Raw genomic sequence first — 17,442 nt, forward strand, 5'->3', positions numbered from 1 at the left:
GGCAGCTCAGCACATCCCAAGGCAAATGGGTTGAGATGCTCCTTCCCCCTTATCATCCACTCTCCTTGAATCTCCCCTCTAATGTGAAACAGAGTTCAGAACCACTTTTGGCTAATAAATAAGTTATAAACCAGCAGCATATAACCCTTTGCTATAAAATTGATAATATGTGATACTATGATCATCACTGTCACCTCAAATGATCACTTAACTGACAAAGGACAGTTTGCATCCTTCTATAGTCTGGAGAAACATTTGAATGTTACCTGTACTCTTTATTGAGACTCAGTAAGAGAAAAAGCTGCATCTGAATCACCTGCAGAGATATTATTAATGAAGTCCCCTTGGCACAAGTTAAAGACCCAGAATGGGAGTGTCTTAGCTGTGAACTCAGGGTCTGGGGGATGATGTGTTCCCTCTGCGGGGTGCCCCGTCCTGGCTGCCCCTCTAAGGTTGTCAGTCCCCTGTCCCCTTACCTTTTAGTATATAACCCTTGCCTTTTATTCTTATTTTAACTTTTGGGATTTTATTGTAAGCTGTCAATATGTTTGGAAATTAGATGTCATGTAAATAGCGATGATAAGCAAATACTATAAAAATCATGCCAGAGGCTTCTAAATGAATGTCTAGAATTGACAAGAAAGGCAATGCCTACAAATGGTGCTGCTTCTATATTTGCAAATTACATTTATGAAGATTTCTGCTACTGGGATGTACAGAGTAACTTCCTTAACTGAGACTTAGCTGGGAGCGCACACACATTTTATACGGACAGATCCTGGATTGGCTTCGTTATTTGGTGGCCTGGCAACCCGTGGTGATAGGAGTAGTTCAAGGCATTAACTATTCCCTCGGGCTGGAATAGTATAGCAGACTTGCTCCAGCAGCAATGGATTGCATGCTGAAATATTTTTACATTCTTGGTCCTCTATTTAATATTGATATTCTTTTTTAAATTTTAGAGATGATCCCAAGAGTTTAGTTTGATGTCCTACATATGGCAATTTGTCTATGTGGAAAGAATTTAAAGGGAAGCTGAATGATGGAATAAACCAATAAAGTGTCCTTGGCTTCTTTCCATTACAATCATTTTCTAATTCATGCATGCGACACATTTGTTAGAACCCATCACGGGCATCCAACCTCTGGTCTGGCTGGCCAAGATCTCATCTGTAAAGTATTTCAGAGGTTTGCAAAGTGCTCGCATACAATATTTAGTTATAACTAATCCCTTCCCATCAGTTCAACATCTTCAAAGTAGGCAGTGTGTTTAAATAACCTATGGCTTAAGGATCTGGACTTTTGTGCTCTTTATACTTGTTTCACTTGGCAGCTTAGGTACCACCAAAGCCCTTCTGTGGGAGAGGATTATTCCTGAAACCTCTAGAACAAGTGCCACCGCCCCCTTGATGGGTCAGAGTTCCACTGTGTTTCCTAAAGCTGCCAATGCACTCAGCCCTTTATAGCCCTTCACACACACACACACACACACACACATTGCAATACCTTGCTTTCATTTTCTATGTAGCACCTCTCAATGCCTGAACCCCTATCACAGACACATTTGCTCATTATTTATTGTTTGTCTTACCCTCCACACAGGCAAGGAACACGATCTGCTTTGTTCCTACTATATCAGCACTTGGAGAAGTGCATGTCATAGCCTAGGCATTCAATATAGATTTGCCAAAAGGATGAATTTATTTAGCAGGAAGGAAGAAAACCAACTAACTAAATAAAAAAGACCCGTCAGAAAGTATTCATGTTGGAATGACATGTTGGATTCCCAAAATGATTTTAAGTCAGTCACTTGATAAGCAGCTAGTGCTGTATACATAACACTCAACATCGATTCTGCAGTCATTGAAGACATTGTGTTTACTTGACACAGAGAGGACGCCCACCTATTGTCCAAAATATGGTCAACGCACTAAATGCTATTTAGTGTCCATCACTGATTGGAAGAAGAAGTTGTGGTGTATACATACAATGGAATACTACTCAGCTATTAAAAAAGATGAAATGTTGCCATTTGCCACAAGTGGATGGAACTTAAGGGGAGTATGCTAAGTGAAATAAGTTAGAAGGTCAAAGACAAATACTACACAATTTCACTCATATGTAAAATATAAATAACCAAAGCAAAACCGGCAGAACACAATAAAAAGAAGTCTTAGATATTGTGAAAAATATGGGAGTCACCAGCGGGGAAGGGGAAGCGGAAAGAGGAATGGGTAGAAGGGGTCAAATTGATAGTGTGATATGTGATAGGTGAGTAAAATACAAGCATGTATTGAGGTCTAAAGCTGTACCCCCAAAATATATAGTTTTGTTAATAGGTGGTAAATCAATAAAATTGGATTTAGAAATTTCCATCACAATTGTAACGGAAAAACTCACACTAAGATTTCTGCCTATTGGTAGAAACTGCTCGATGTTTCGGTACTACAACTGGTCCCCATCCAGATTATTTAACTCATTTACTTCTCAGCTCAGCAAACATTCAACAATTCAATGATTATTACATATGCGGCATGGGCAAAGTTTAAAGAAATGAAACAAGATTCTTGTCAACAAGTCTGTTGACAAAAGACCTTACCTTACCTTTGGATAAAGCACGAAAATTAAGAAGGAACCCTGAAATTGATCTCTGATGTATCTGACATTCTCCTTTATGGACAACTCCATGATAGTAACTTTTAGAACCTTCTAAAACAGACATAGATGCAGCTGACATGAAAAATACCTCCAGGTATTTGATATACTGTAAAGCGTAAGACAGGCACACACATTTTTCCATAAGTAGCAACAAGTTTGACTGAGTGACATGTACATGTTTCCTGTTTGTCCTGAGAGCAGCTTCACAGAGAGGAAGAGAATGCCCTGGGCAAGCAGGTCAGAGAGCTGTACCACGCGTTCATTTGAAATCTGCTCCTTCATGCTATTCCCCAGTGAACCGTATCGATGACCACAGATAATTCAGGTATCCACAAGGGGCTTGGATCATGCCTGTCTCAGGGGGGAAAAAAACAACAAAACCACTTTTTCAGCCTGGTAGCAGTTTTTTATAAAACAGCACTCTAGATAAAATCACAAGTGTTAATGGTTTCAGTAAGAGACTCCCAATGCCAGTACATCGTGTGGTTGACAAGCAATTGTGTCAGAACCCCGGTCACCACCGGCCACAGAAGGACAGGCTGCTGGGGCCTTGCAGGGAGGCCTTAAGACCTGATGGCAGTTCTCAGATTTTGCCAGAAGCCTTCTTGCTGAGCTTCCTGCAGGGGCCACTCCAGGTAGGTCTTGGTGTTCATGACCTTCCGCAGCTTGCAGAAGCGCTGGGGGATGGCCCGCTTCTCGATGGGCTCCAGCAGAATGAGAATGGAGGCATCATTGTTCTCATCAAAGAGCCGAAAATGCGAGAAGTCCAGTTCGTACTTGCACCATTCGCTCTTGACAAAGTTTTCCGACAGCACAAAGATGGTTTTGTGGCTCTTCTCGATGGAGTCGATGATGTTATCAATAATCCATTTGCCAGGAACAAAGTCCCGCTTGTGAAGACACAGCTTAAAGGGGGGGTCGAAGTGCTCCAGCTCCTGGACCAGCAGGTTCTCCACCCAGTAGGCATCCTGTTCGCTGTAAGATACAAAGGCGTCGTAGCAAAGGTCCCGGGGGGCAGCTTTGCAGGGCTTCCTTTTGGCCTGGAGCCAGGCCCATGTCATTCTCAGGTACCACAGGCCGTGGAAGCGGTGGCACAGAACCGCCGTGAGCAGGACCAAGAGGAAGAGCGTGCAGCACACGGCGGACACGAGGGCTGCCCTGTGACACTGAGACAGCGGGAGCCGAGCGTTCTGGACCCGCTGACCCCGCACCTGTGATGGGGAGTCGCACAGGTAGCCCTGCGGCCAGTCAACCAGCACCCCCGCCAGGGCCTGTTGCTCCTGCGTGAAAGACAGGAACTCGCAGGAGCAAATGAAGTTGTTTTCACCAGCTTCCAAAGTTTTCAGGTTTTCAAAAGAATCCAGTTGCTCCTGAGAGAAGGTATTGATTATATTCCTGCTGATTCTCAAGACTTGTAATGAGGGTAAGAAGGAAGCAGCTGGCAGCATCTTTAACTTGTTCCTAGAAATGTAAAGTTCCTGGAGTTGGGGCAGAAGCAGAGCGAAAGAATCGAGGTTGTTATTGCTGATATCTAAAACTTCCAGAGTCCGGGGGATGCAGCCAGTTACTCTGTTGAGTCTCGTGCTCGACAAGTTCAAATATTTCATCTTTTCTGGCCACTGACAAGTTTCAGGCATGTAAGGAAAACTGTTCTTACTGATGTCCAGGCTAGTCAGGTTTTTCAGTGTAAGCAAAATTTTTCCTGTTCTTTCTAGGAATTTCAAGCTATTTTGCCTTAAAATGAAGGTTTTTAGGGAGGGCCAGGCATGCTCACAGGCTGAGTGTTCCAAGTTTTCTTCAACCATTAAATTGTCACTGAGATCAAAATATTCTAGTGACTTCAGATGTTGTGAAAGTGAACAAGGAACCAGAAAAACCCTACTGTTTTCGATGGTGACTCTTTTAACTCTTCCTGTAAGGGAATAGACACTACTGAGGTCATAAAATGAGAAAAACTGTGGGATATGCAAGCTCCGTATTGTTAATGTCTCTATGTTACCCGGGTCTTTGATTTGGTCCATAGCAGGGGTGCTAAAATCACCAAGTCCATTAAGGGTACAGCGGTCGAACTGGACTTCTGACAATGTAGGAACATAATTCAGCAGTCTCACAATGGGGGTGAAACTTTCATCGCTGAGTTCCACATTGCTAAAGGTAAACTTTTTCATCACTGGGTTGGTTTCGCTGATGGATAGTTTTGAAAAGTGGAAAGTGTTCAAATCAGTCTTTCTCAGTTCCAGATATTCCAAGGAACTCAAAATATCCACAAAAATCTCCAGCAGGAAGACAGACTGCCTCATTTGAAGGATCAGGTGGCGGATGTTCTGAATGATCTTCAAACTCTTTGGCTCGTACCTCTGGAGATTGGAAGCATCAATCTCAAGTTCCTCAAGAGAAGATAGTCCAGCAAAGTCCTTTTTCTGAATCTGAGTGAAGGCATCAATATTCCCTACTCTCAGGATTTGCAAATTTGTGAGGGGAGAAAAAAGAGATGTTTCCCCAAGTGTGTTGTAAGGATTTCCCAGTAAGTTTAACAATTTCAAGGAAGAAAGGGGCTTGAACCAGGAGGATGATAAATTAAATAACTGATTATAGGATAAATCCAAATATTCGAGACTCTCCAGGGAACAAAAAGAATCTTCCTCTATTGTGTTAATTCTGTTGGCCCCCAGCTTCAGGACCTTCAAGTTCACACACCTCTGCAGGTCGACATTGCTCACATACGTTATCTTGTTGTTGGACAGGTCAAGGCTTTTCACAGTGTCTGTGAGCCCAGAGGGGATGGAGGTCAAAGATCTAGAGTAGCCATCACAGGCACCAGTGGGCTCGCAAGACAGAGAAGCAGCCTGATCAGAGGACTCTTCCTGGGAGAGGTTGATAAGGGTCCCCAAGACCCACACTGTCCACAAAATATGTAGCATTGTCCAGTGATTCAACCTACAGGTAAAGAGATTCAAATAAGTGATTGTGTTTGACAGCTCATCAAAATTCCAGTTCTTGAGAAACATGAGACATAACACACACAGAGTTAGCCTCAGGTTAGCTAATGGAATATATGACTGCAGATAAACCTCAATTCCTGATACACTCAACAGCACTCACACAGATTCTCTGCACCACACCATGGCTAGAAAGCACAAGACCATCTGGGAGTACACAGCAGGACTTAATAAACGTGGGCTGAAAGACGTGGTACGTCCACACTGTGGAATACTATTCAGCCATAAAGAAAGATGAAATACTAAGTAGAGGGCATTTGAGGGAATTTTGTAGAGTAAAGCAAGTCAGAATGACAAATACTGGATATTTACCTAGCAGATGATTTGATAAAGTAAAATACTTACAAAAACTAGTGGACATGAATAAATGCCACGTGGTGATGGCTCTGAGGTTAACAGGAAGGGGGAAGAGAGGAACAAGGAAATATGAGAGATTGGGGGGTTTCTTTATTTTAAGTAACAAAACAAAATATGGGTAGAAAGAATGAGTTAGTGAATATATGGAGGAAAGAACGAGCAAGCCATTTAAGAAGTGGGTGAGGCTCAACCACATGGACTGGCAATTACCGACCCCTACTTGCTATTTAAACCTCCTGCTATTTAAGCAGCATCTTCCCTGCCTCCAGCCTCCTCCCGTGGACCTCAGTTCACTGAATGCAGCTCCAGGAGCAGCTATTGGTTTGCTCACTTGCTTTTATTTTTGCTCTGCCTGTTTCTGATCCCTACCTCTGCATGGTGTTTGACTCAAGGCTCCCACCAGCGCCTTAGTGGGATGACAGCTCTTCAGAAGAATGTTCTGGGTATCAATCTGCAAGGGTCATTGCAGACTAAGGAGTCAAAGTTAAGCTGTTCATCTGTGGCCCTTTCTGATTTTTCCCTTTCAACCTTAGTATTAATTTTCTAGTTCAAGTAATATGGAGGTTTTCGAATGGAAGGCTCTGGACTCGCAGGGAGCAGGCTGCTCTTTGACCAAAAGGAAAAGAACCCTGTTCCTCAACATTGTCATGCACCTCCTACAAGCAGGTGCTTTGCTGGGCTGAGGGGAAGTCAGGCCAGCAGATACTTCTCTTCCTGCAGAGCTTTCAGGGCAGAAAGCAATGCTCACATCTGCCTGGGCTGTTCAGATGACTGTGGGGAAGTCAAACCATCTGCACATGCTCCATCCCAGCTATTTTCCTCTCTCTCCATCCAGCAGTTCCTCTCTCCATTTCTGGACCCTGTTCCTTCTTTAGCTCTGTTGGGCTCTCTCGTTGCTTGCATCTGTATTCCTTTGTGTTTGCTTACTACATTAACTCTCCGAAAACAAAGTATCAGAATTAGTTCTCTCTCTTCCCATTTCCCCCCTCTGTGGGGCTGAGAATTCCTCAATGACATCGAGAATGGGAAGGACAATGGCTAAAATTAGGCTAAGTAGAGCCACAGCAGAAGAGAGTTGTGGGTCTGGAAAAAGAATAAAAATCATCTGCTTAAAGAAATCAGATCGTTGGGCCTCCCTGGTGGCACAAGGGGTTAAGACACAACCTATGAAGCTATCTGCAGGGGGGGATCTACCCACATGGCGCAGGAGACCTCTCCTGCCGCCCGCTGCTCCCCTCAGCGGTGTACTTCGTCTGTCTGCCTGTTCTGTTCCCCGCTCTGTCTCTGGTGAATCCTCTCACCTCCTGCACCTCTGGCCTGTACACAGTTCTTGTATGCATAAATAAATAAATCTTTAAAAAAAGAAAGAAAGAAATCAGATTGTTGACTGAGTGGTCCAGTCACTCGAAAATCTCCTGTCAGAAATCAGAACCCATGCAGCTTGCCACATGTGCTGGTGTGAATTTAAATATTAAAAGATAGAATAATTAAGAATTTTTCAGAACTGAAGAAAAATCCAAGTTCCCCGATTATAAATGTCTATTTAATCCCAAGCAAAAAAAAAAAAAAGAAAAGATGAAAGATTTCTCTCCTAGCCCAAGTACAATAGAATAATACCCTCAAAGAGCTAAGATAAAAAACACCTGTCAATCTATAAGTTTATCACCTTTAAATTATCAATAAAAGGCAAAAGTAGGATGGACATTTTGCAGACATTCAAAAACTAAAAAAAAATTTTTGTCCATGGCCCTTCATAGAAAGATTTAAGTTCTTCAGTAACATGGACGAGGAACCTGTTGAGTACACAGCATAAGCAATGCTTGGGGGTGTTTGTTGTTGTTTTTAATTAGTGGGGGGCAGGGAAAGAATCTAAACATTCTGTTCTTAGCAATCAAAAACTCAGATGTGGACACTTTGAATGAGGAAGAAATAATGTGAAATTTAAATGATGAGGTGGGGAAATAAATGTAAGTTTATAGCAAGTCTACTTTTTGGAAGGAATGAATACAACTCACATTATGAGTAGATCTTTAAGAGTCACCCCCAGGCTGCCACATACAACCCAGTACTGAGGCTCTACATTAATAAGGTTAAGGATGAGCCACTTCTACACCAGTGTTCCCAACAGGCTACCCCTGAGCCCAGGTATAGCAGGTAGATCAGGCAGGTTGGTGTGATTACACTCTACGAAGTTCACAAAACCAAATCATCTGTAAGCCCTACATGAGTGAAAATCAGGCACACTCACTAAAGTCAAAACAAGATACTTAACCAACCATGCCAAATTCTTAACTAGAATAATGCAAGAAATGAACCAACAGCTAAAAAACTTTAACAGCACACTGTCAACCTCTGGCAATTTTCATAAAATGCGTGCATTGTAAAAAGTTTAAAGTTGCAAAGTTCTCTTGTCTAGAACAGGAAGAAACTTAAAATACTGGTGAGATTTCAGAGTCACAATATTTGCCATTTCCTTTTTTTGATCTCAACTTTCAAGACAGGTCACCCTACCCACCAGTGGCCCGTCTGTAAAGGTTTGAGTTTGCCTCAGTCCAGGTAAGACCTGCAACACTAGAACCATCTCAGCCAGCTGAATTGTTTACACCCGGAACAATTTCTCTCTCAGCTGGAAAAACACAATCCTGACTTGCATCCAAGTTCCAAACAAAGGTAGTCATTTATAAGAAGTAGAAGGAGTTATAAGGGGAAACTTCAAAACACCCTTAATTTAATGAACGTGTCCCTACTTAAATGCTTTAAGTTAATTTTTAAAAAAGACTTATTTATTTTTATATAAGAGCTGGGGAACAGGCCAGAGGTGTGGGGGATGGGGGATTCACCAGAGACAGAGTGGGGAGCAGAACAGGCAGATTGACTGAAATACACTGTTGCGGGGAGCAGCAGGGGAGCCAGGAGAGGTCTGCCGCGCCATGTGGGTGTCTCCCGGGCCAGCCAGGAATGGAAACTGCGCTGCAGAGGCTTCCCAGCAATGCGCTCAACCCGCTGCGCCACCGGGGAGGCCCTAAGTTAATTTCCCATGAGAAACATGACTCATAGACTAAGGATGAAGACCATCTTGGTCCCGCTGGGGTCAAAGGTCCAAAGTCCTGGGCAGATCCCACTTCTGAGCCACCGCGACGGAAATCCAGCCTTTCGAGGAGCACGAGCTCCCCCCCTCCCCACCAGCAGGGCGCACCTGCTCATTTTTACCTGGTCCCGGTCACTCCTTTACCTGGTCCTGGTCACTCCAGCTCTAAGCAAAGGGGCCCAGGCGGCGGGGAGGGTGCGCAGAGCCCTTCGGGGAGCCGGGAGCGGCCGCCCCCCCCCCCAGGCAAATCTAAGCCACCCCACTGGGGCCCCGGGTGCGGCTGAAAACGGGGATCCCCAGCGTCCGCGTCGCCCCCCGCCCTCCTCCTCACCTGCGCGGCCAGAGCCTGGGAGACGCCGCGCGCGCAGCGGGCTCGGCGCTCCGTGGGGCCCGACGGTCCCGGGGCGCCCTCGGGCCGCGCCTTCCAGCCGTCTCCGCCCGGGCCCGCGGCAGCGCAGACCGAGGGGGGCGCTGGCAAGCGCGCCGGGGCAGCAAAGGGGGTGCAGCGCCCCACCCGCCGCGGCCGCCCCGCCCCTGGGCTTCGGGAGATGCGCGCGTGGAGGCCGGAGCGGCGGGGCCGGGCTGGCGGGTCAGCGCCCCTGGGCGCCCCCGGGACCTCGGGCTGGCTCGGGGCCGGCTCCGGGAGGCGCTGGCGGCGAGGCCGGGGGTCGCGGGGCAAGGAAAGGAGAAGCGAGAGGCGAGAGGCTCCCGCGGGGACTTTCCCAAGCGCAGCGCCGGATTTCACAACCGAGGAGAAGGCTCCGCAGCCCAGCGATGGGCTTGTTGTTTGCTTTTTTTTTTTTTTTAAACGTCCGGCATCCAAAACCTCCCCTTACCCCGAAGCAAGTGTTTCTGCTCCACTGCTGCATCCAGCTGCGCCCTCGGGGGATGGAAGTCCGGCCTTTGCAGGCTTAGTCACCGACCTTATGCCTCCAGGGTCTACTTCCAAGGCTGTTGTTAGAACAGCTGACCCGTCACTCTTCAGACCCACACAGGAAGATTTTTGCCCGACAGGCAGAGGGCTAAGGGATGTTTTTTCCGGTCCTGTGCAAAGCCTGGTGGCGCTCCCTCTCCAGCCCAGCCCTGTTCTCCCCGGGAAAGTCTGCGGGGCTCCCACTGTACCTGTGTTGTTTTGGGTTTTTTTTAGGTTTATTTATTTATGCATACAAGAGTTGGGGTACAGGCCAGAGATGCGGGGGTGAGAGGATTCACCAGAGACAGAGTGGGGAGCAGAACAGGCAGACTCACTGAGATATACTGCTGAGGGGAGCAGCGGGCGAGAAAGGAGAGGTCTGCTGTGCCAGGGATCGAACTCATGCTGCAGAGGCTGCGGAGTGCTTCATAGTGCGGCGGTGCTGAACCCCTTGCGCCACCAGGGAGGCCCTTTACCTGTAGTTTTGAACCTAAATCCTTCTCTTGGTCCAATCCATCCCCAATTCTCTATGTAAGAGATTGCAGAAACAGTCTTAGCTTGGCTTTCCTTGTGGCCACAGAAACTAGTTTATCTCAGGCAGTGAGAAATGCTTATAAGGGAAATAAACTTTTTCCAAATCAGACACCAAAGCATCCATAAATTACACTTTATTTTCATAGTCACATTTGTTCTTCACAAATCCATATGGAAGGCTAAAGACACTTTCTTGCTGCTCCTCTGCACATAGAAAATACTGTTGCAATTTGTAAATGAGAGAACTGAAATTGGAACCAGAATTTGACCCAAATCCAGGCTCCTTTCTCTTGCCTGACTCCACATCCTAATCCTCAGTAAGGATTGGGCATCAGTGTGCCAAGGTGAGGGTCAGAGAGAACATTGCCAGCTGCCAGGTGGCTAGCACTGGCCCACTATCGAAGAAGGAATTCCCCAAGTTATATGGGAAGGGACAGTGGCTTCCCACAAGTGGGTAAATTCTTTCAAAGCCTGGAGCCTACTGTCCTCTGGCAATTGTATGGCCAATCATAATTGGCCCATGCAGCTTCTAGATAGGACCTCTGAAAGACTTGTAGCTAGTATTTACATTCATATGACAGGGAACTGCTAAGCACATAAATCTTTCCAGCACCCTGCTAATGACTCATAGGCCTGGTGCACTAAATAATCCAATGCAATTGTAAATAACAAGTTTACTTACTTAATAAATCTTTCCTTAGAGAGCTTTCCATCTAAGTTTGAGTTTATCTAAACGAGGTTACATTTTAGCAAGGTCGAACATCCCACCAAGCTGATTTACCTCTCAAAGACCATCCCCGAAGGCCTGCATCTTTCCCCCTTTGTCCAAGAATTTTGCAGAAAATAGTTGTGCTTGCTAACCGATGTCATCAATGTAAGATGGTTGTGGATAACAGAAACCCTTTGTTGCAAGACAGGTGCTCAGACCTTACGGGGCTACCCAGGTCTGGGACCTCATGCATGAGTAAAAAGCTTCTCCTGACCTCACCATTTCTGAAGCACCGCTTGTTCTTCCTCTGCCTGGGTAAAAGGCTAGAATTTATTTCTGCGACAAATATTTTATGCTAAGGAATCTGTGAATACTGGGTTTTAATGATTTGTCACCTTTGGGGAAGAATTTTTCTAAGGTCAGGCTCCTTGTTCTAATTTAAAATGTGTACTTCATTTGCAGCTGTGATTTTAAGTTGAAAATTTTCCGTTTGTAAAAGCATGTCTGAAACATTCCTTATATGTTGAAACATTTAAAGAACTTAAAGTTCACCATATTTATAAGTGTATTGGTTGAATATGGAAGAGTTATTTAATAATGTAGGGAAAGTTTTGATGTGTCAAACAACTGAGACACTTAAAAATATGTCAAATATAGTACAATTATATATGCAATTTAAACTACTTCAAAGTTTAATTGGCTAAGATAGTGAATGGGGCAAACAGAAGCCAAAGTACCTTTTTAATTAGAGTCTTCTTTTTTTTTTTTTTTTAATAGAGGCATGCTTTATTTATTTGTTTGCTGGTTTGTTTGTTTGTTTGTTTTGTTTATACAAGCACTGGGTACAGTCAGAAGCGCGGGAGGGTGAGAGAATTCACCAGAGCCAGAACGGGGAGCAGAGCAGGCAGAAGGACGGAAGTACACTGCTGAGGGGAGCAGCGGGCGGCAGGAGGGGTCTGTGCGCCATGTGGGACCCTCCTCCAGTGGCCGGGGAGCAGCCGGGGATCGAACCGGCACCGCAGAGGCCGCAGGCAGCTTCGCAACCCAGCACTCAACCGCTGCGCCACCGGGGAGGCCCGCCAAAGTACCTTTTTAAATGATATTTTAATTTTGGTGGATTCATAAATAGCTACTTGAACCTAAAAACTTAAGGTCAAGAATTTTAACTTTGTAGACTTAGCAAGTTAAATATTAATTCATAAACCAAACCAAACCTCTGAATTATCTCTTTGGCAGTCAAAAATTTTCTAGGACATTTTTTTAAGAAGTCAACATTGAGAAAACTAAATTTGATTGGTTAAGGAAAAAACTTGCCAAAAAAATGTTGCCAAGTCCTTCCCTCCTCCCCTTGTTAAGGGCAGCTCCCCCTTTTCTGCTGCCTGTCTCCCCACTTCTAGCCTGAGCGGCCATCGCCTTGCTTCCAGCCTGCTCCTGGGGTCCTGCCCGTGTGCTCTGCCCTCCCTTCGCTTTGGTTGCTTTGAGCCTTCAGTCACTGTTCAGATCTCACTGTGTAAATCACCATTGACCTTGGAGCAGCTCCGACCCACGCAGGTTACCAGGAGGTGATTAGTTGCCACTCTCAGTGTATTTGACGGGACTAGCAACATGGTTTCAGGATATTTCAAGATGTTCCACAAAGGGCATCTTCAGATCCAGGGACCCCACACCCCCATCAAATATGAATGAGAATCCCTGTCAGTTTCCCTCTTTGGTAAGAAAACCAATTCCTTGGGCCATTTGCTCTCATGCCCTCCTATGTTGCCCTCTTCTCATCTTCCTCCCACTTGAAGACTTTGGCACCTGCTCATGGATGTCCTCTTCCTGCAAGATCTTCCAACAGTCTGGTGGCCTCATCGTTCACAAAGATGACCCTCTCAGTTCCTTCTCTCCCCCTTGCCAGAGTCCCCGCTGCACTGCCTCACTTTCACCATCAACTCCACAGTCACCCTCCTCTGTCACCACCACCATTACCACCACCTCCTCCACTTCCCCCATCCTAAGCTTCTACCCCCGTCACCATGACATCAACTCCAGCATCACTGTCCTCCATCTTCACTCCATCATCACCATCATTACCGCCACCCCCACCAGCACCAGCACCTGCCGCCACGGACACTGTCACTTCTCCTTCAGGCCTTCTTTCACCATCGCATCCCTCACTCGTGTTGCCCAGATATGTGTTCCTTTCCTTCCGAGCATTTAGCTCCGTTTCCTGACTATTCTTCCACTTGTGGGATCGATGCCTGTTTCTCTTGCAAGGCCACGGACAGGAATTCTGTCTGATTCAGCGCCAACATTGCATCCTCAGTGCTTACTCGGTAACTTCGATGGAGTAGGTGCTCAATAAAAACCGTAGAAGAAATAAGTGGATAAATGAACATAATTTGGAAGAACTGTAAAAGGAATCCCAGAATAGAGCTTGAAGAAAGAAGTCAAAGCACACCGTGAAGTTTGGCAGAAAGTCAGAATGGGGTCCCCCTGGTGGCCTAGGGGTTACGTCTCAGCGCTTTCACCCCTATGGCCACACTTTAATATGACTACAGTTTCCTTTTACAAGCTCGGTTTATTTCAAGAAATGAGAGTTTTGATGGCATAAGCAGAGGTGCCATTTTGGAGCAGAACGTACCACCTCATCTATGTTCAGCTGGGACAGGGTGGAAGGATTCAGGAAGAAGGGAGATCCCTCAGAAGTGGAGTAATGCAAAGCCCAGGATAGAGAGGGGACAGAAGGAGGTGAGGAGGAACCTACTTCATGAAAACTTCCTTGGGGGAAGCGTTGGCCTCTTTGTTAATGGAGACTTCTGGCCTCATGTGCAGGCCCAGCAGTGACTGGAGGATAGCGGCGCGGGACCCCACCTTGGGAAGGAAAAGAACGTTGCTGTCTTTTCCAGGAACAAGGGATGACCCCTGAGAAGGTTTTCCCTGGCATTCGTGGCAACACAAGATTCATTCTATTACAGTTCTCAGAAACTTGTGCAACAGTGGCTATACCAGATATGCCAGGAACTGGAGCTGGGGTGATTCTGCTGCCCTAGGCCCCACTTGCATAATGTGCTTCAAGAAATTTCCATTTCAGGAACTGAAAGTGACGGCTGCAAGGACCTGAACCTCCTAGAGCACTGAGGGGGCCCTGCCTGGCCCTCAGCCATCTGCCCAGGAGCCAATTCAGGTTAAAGAAAGTAATCAGCATCCAGCATCTGATAGGTGCCTGATATATGCTCTTAGGCAACAAAGGTTTATTCAGTGTGTCTATACATCAGGTCTTGTGTGCGTTCCAGGGGTGAGGAGCACAGAAGACGTGGTCCTGCCCTAGAGAAACTCAGTCTGGCAGGGAGAGATCAGTGGAACTGTAATTCCAAAAGGGCCAACATGAAAACATTCCCCATGAGGTAGAAGTCTCCAGACACCCCCACGAATGAGTGGTGAGCCCCATTTAGCAGATGGACAAATTGAGGCTCAGAGAGATTAGGAAGCTAGTGTGAAGCAGAGTCAGGAGGTGAACACTAAATATCAAATCTGCAGCCACATCTTTCCAGCAGCTGATTTTAGTATCCACCAGGGGCTTTCCGCTGGTGTGGTCTTGAAGAGCACTGACTCTTCAGAGTTTCATCCTCTCAAAGGGCGGAGAACTGCGCAAATAGCTATATTTACCAAGAGAAGCAGGATGAATGACACAGCAACTTGGGCCCCACCCTTCCTGTGTGAGTGGCCTTGAGTGTGTTGGTTAGACCTGGGCCAATGTTTCTTGGGAATGTTACCTTTATAAGGGTTATTTAAAAATTACTTCCGGTTATTTTTAAATTAGGGCCTGCTTGGTGGTACAGGGGTTTGGGACGCAGTCAATGAGGCTGTCTGCAGCCACTGCAGCCCGAGTTTGCTCCCCGGCCAAGGAGCTACTCACATGGTGCAGCAGACCTCTCCTGTCTCGCCTGCTGCTCCCCTCGGCGATGTATTTCAGTCAGTCTGCCTGTTCTGCTCCCCACTCTGTCTCTGGTGGATCCTCTCACCACCCCACACCTCTGGCCTACACCCAGTTCTTGTATGCATAAACAAATAAATCTTTAAAAAAAAGTTAAATTAGATGGCAGAGGTGAAAAGTAGTCTGTAATTATTATTATTCTCATTACCACTTTTTGTACAATTTAGCACAACTCACCAAGCAAGAAGAATGGAGAGCAAACGTGTTGTGTCGCCATCTTGCCTCTTCTGTGGGAGTCCCTTAACTGTGGAAGTTCTCGTGTCTTCTTCTGCGTAGAGAGCACCTTTAACTTGAGTTGGAAAAGCTTGTTCTAAAAGTGATTGAAAAAGCAACTTGCCAATCAGAGTTGCTAAAAGGCTGAATGTGTGTGTGTACTTCAGAAGCTTGACGGAGACGCAGACCAAGCTCCCAGTACCTTCTTCATGTTCTCCTCAGATTCAAGTCCCGCTCTCTGTGACTATTTTATAGCACTCAGTGTGTTTCAAACATAAACATCACTCCACTTACTACTTAGGATGGCAAAGCCACCCCAATCTTACTGAGCTTGAATTACTTCCTGTTATACGAACTCTTCTGGGCGGTCAAAATACATAGTCATAGCTATATTTAGCGTGCCTTTTTATTTGTTTGGAGAGTCTAAATAAGATATTGCATCTTGAAAATCTGACTAGACATTCTCTTTCTAGTTAGAGCAGAAGGGACCAGTTGCCTCTCCAAGTTCATTCTACCCTCTTGCTCAGAAACAATCCCTTTGAGCCATGAGCCCCACCAACAATGAGAAATACTTTTCTCAGTTTCCCTTGCAGCTAGGAATTGCCAAATGACTAGATAATCTCTGTGACTAGCTTTGTGGATTTGATGGAGGACAGAGTCATTGGTGGAACTTGTTCTGACCTATCTGTTCATTAGTATTCATAGAACAAGCAGCCTCAGAGGAGAGAATCTTGTTTACTTATGACCATGGTGAGTAGCCTTCGGCTGTGGCTCCAATGACCTCCACTTCCTTGTGTTACCTCCTCCCCTGGAATGTGGACCAGACTGGTGATGCACCTCTAGCAAACAGAATATAGCAAAGTGATGGATGTCACTTCTGAAGTTATGTCCCAAAAGACCAGGACTTCTGACCTGAGTGCATGCATGCGCGCGCTCTCTCTCTCTCATTTTCTCTTTCTCTCCCCTTGTTTGCTCTGATAAACTGAGCCGCCATATTGTGAGCTGCCCACATGGAAGGTATGATCAGAAAATGAGGTCAACCTGCAGCCAACAAGCACACAAAAAAGCTGGCAAGCAATCCTCCCCCCACCACCACCCCGGGGCCCCAAGATGTCTGTAGCCCTGACAGACACCCCAACTGCAGTCACCTGAGAAATTGGGAGACAGAACACTCAAGCTGATTAGTGCTCTAATTTCTGACCCCCAGAAACGGAGGTAATAAATGTTGTCATTTTTAGTCATTAAGCTTTGAGGTTGTTCCTCAGTGATCAATAAGGCCCAGATGCAGTGTGTTTTGCCACCTCTAGGGTATCAGCTCCATAGCAGAGGCCCAGGCCTAGCTTGTTCACATTGGTATTTGCAGAGCGAAGAAATAGAAGCTGGCTACTTCTCAATGGTATTCAATGAGCAAACCACGAGGGAACAGGCTGCCAAAGGACATGGAAGGAACGATGAAATAAATTCTGATTGAATGAATGAGTGATCTAGTCACCAATTAAATGTGAGGAGGATTAAAAAAAAATCCTTTTTTTTAAATATTTATTTATTTATGCATACAAGAACTGGGGTACAGGCCAGACATGCTGGGGGGTGAGAGGATTCACCAGAGACAGAGTGGGGAGCAGAACAGGCAGACTGACTGAAACACATTGCGGAGGGGAGCAGTAGGGGAGACAGGAGAGGTCTGCTCCTGTGGCCGGCCCTGGATCGAACTCGTGCTGCAGAGGCTGCAGATTCCTTCATCGTGCGGTGCTTAACCCCTTGCGCCACCAGGGAGGCCCCTGATGTATATTTTCTACAACCAACAGAACAAATAATAAAGGTGCCCCCACTTTTTCTTTACAGAGAAAGAGCCCACAATGGATTTAAGTCAGTGTCTGAGAGGCATATGATGAGCTGGAGGAGGTAACACAGAAGGAGGGAGAAGACCAGGGAAGGTTGCTGTGGGCAAAACCCCAGTATCATTTCTACAGAAAAATTTCTGAGCAGTAG

The 17,442-nt window shown here is 45.9% G+C and overlaps 2 protein-coding genes across 4 annotated transcripts in view; one reads left to right on the top strand and one right to left on the bottom strand.

Moving 5' to 3' along the window:
- RNF175 (ring finger protein 175) overlaps window positions 1–1,079 on the top strand; it is a 28,905-nt gene extending 27,826 nt beyond the window's left edge. The window contains exon 9 of the mRNA XM_037496330.1: window positions 745–1,079. Within this exon, the coding sequence (XP_037352227.1) occupies window positions 745–865 (121 nt within the window). The 3' untranslated portion in view covers window positions 866–1,079. The remainder of the gene's footprint in view (window positions 1–744) is intronic.
- On the bottom strand, window positions 617–15,467 carry TLR2 (toll like receptor 2). 3 transcript variants are annotated; one of them, XM_037495846.2, is made up of 2 exons: window positions 15,415–15,467; window positions 617–5,595 (listed from the first exon to the last, which is right to left on the bottom strand). In XM_037495846.2, the coding sequence occupies exon 2, from the start codon at window positions 5,577–5,579 to the stop codon at window positions 3,222–3,224; it is 2,358 nt and encodes a 785-aa protein (XP_037351743.1). In that variant the 5' UTR covers window positions 5,580–5,595; window positions 15,415–15,467; the 3' UTR covers window positions 617–3,221. The 3 variants fall into 3 exon arrangements, with proteins under 3 accessions (XP_037351743.1, XP_037351742.1, XP_037351744.1); XM_037495845.2 differs by lacking the exon at window positions 15,415–15,467 and adding an exon at window positions 9,939–10,080; XM_037495847.2 differs by lacking the exon at window positions 15,415–15,467 and adding an exon at window positions 9,434–9,449.
- Between the last annotated feature and the right edge of the window lie 1,975 nt (window positions 15,468–17,442).

Source organism: Talpa occidentalis, unplaced genomic scaffold (genome assembly GCF_014898055.3).
Source record: "Talpa occidentalis isolate TD23 unplaced genomic scaffold, MPIMG_talOcc4v2.1 talOcc4.8, whole genome shotgun sequence".
Taxonomy (NCBI): Eukaryota; Metazoa; Chordata; class Mammalia; order Eulipotyphla; family Talpidae; genus Talpa; species Talpa occidentalis.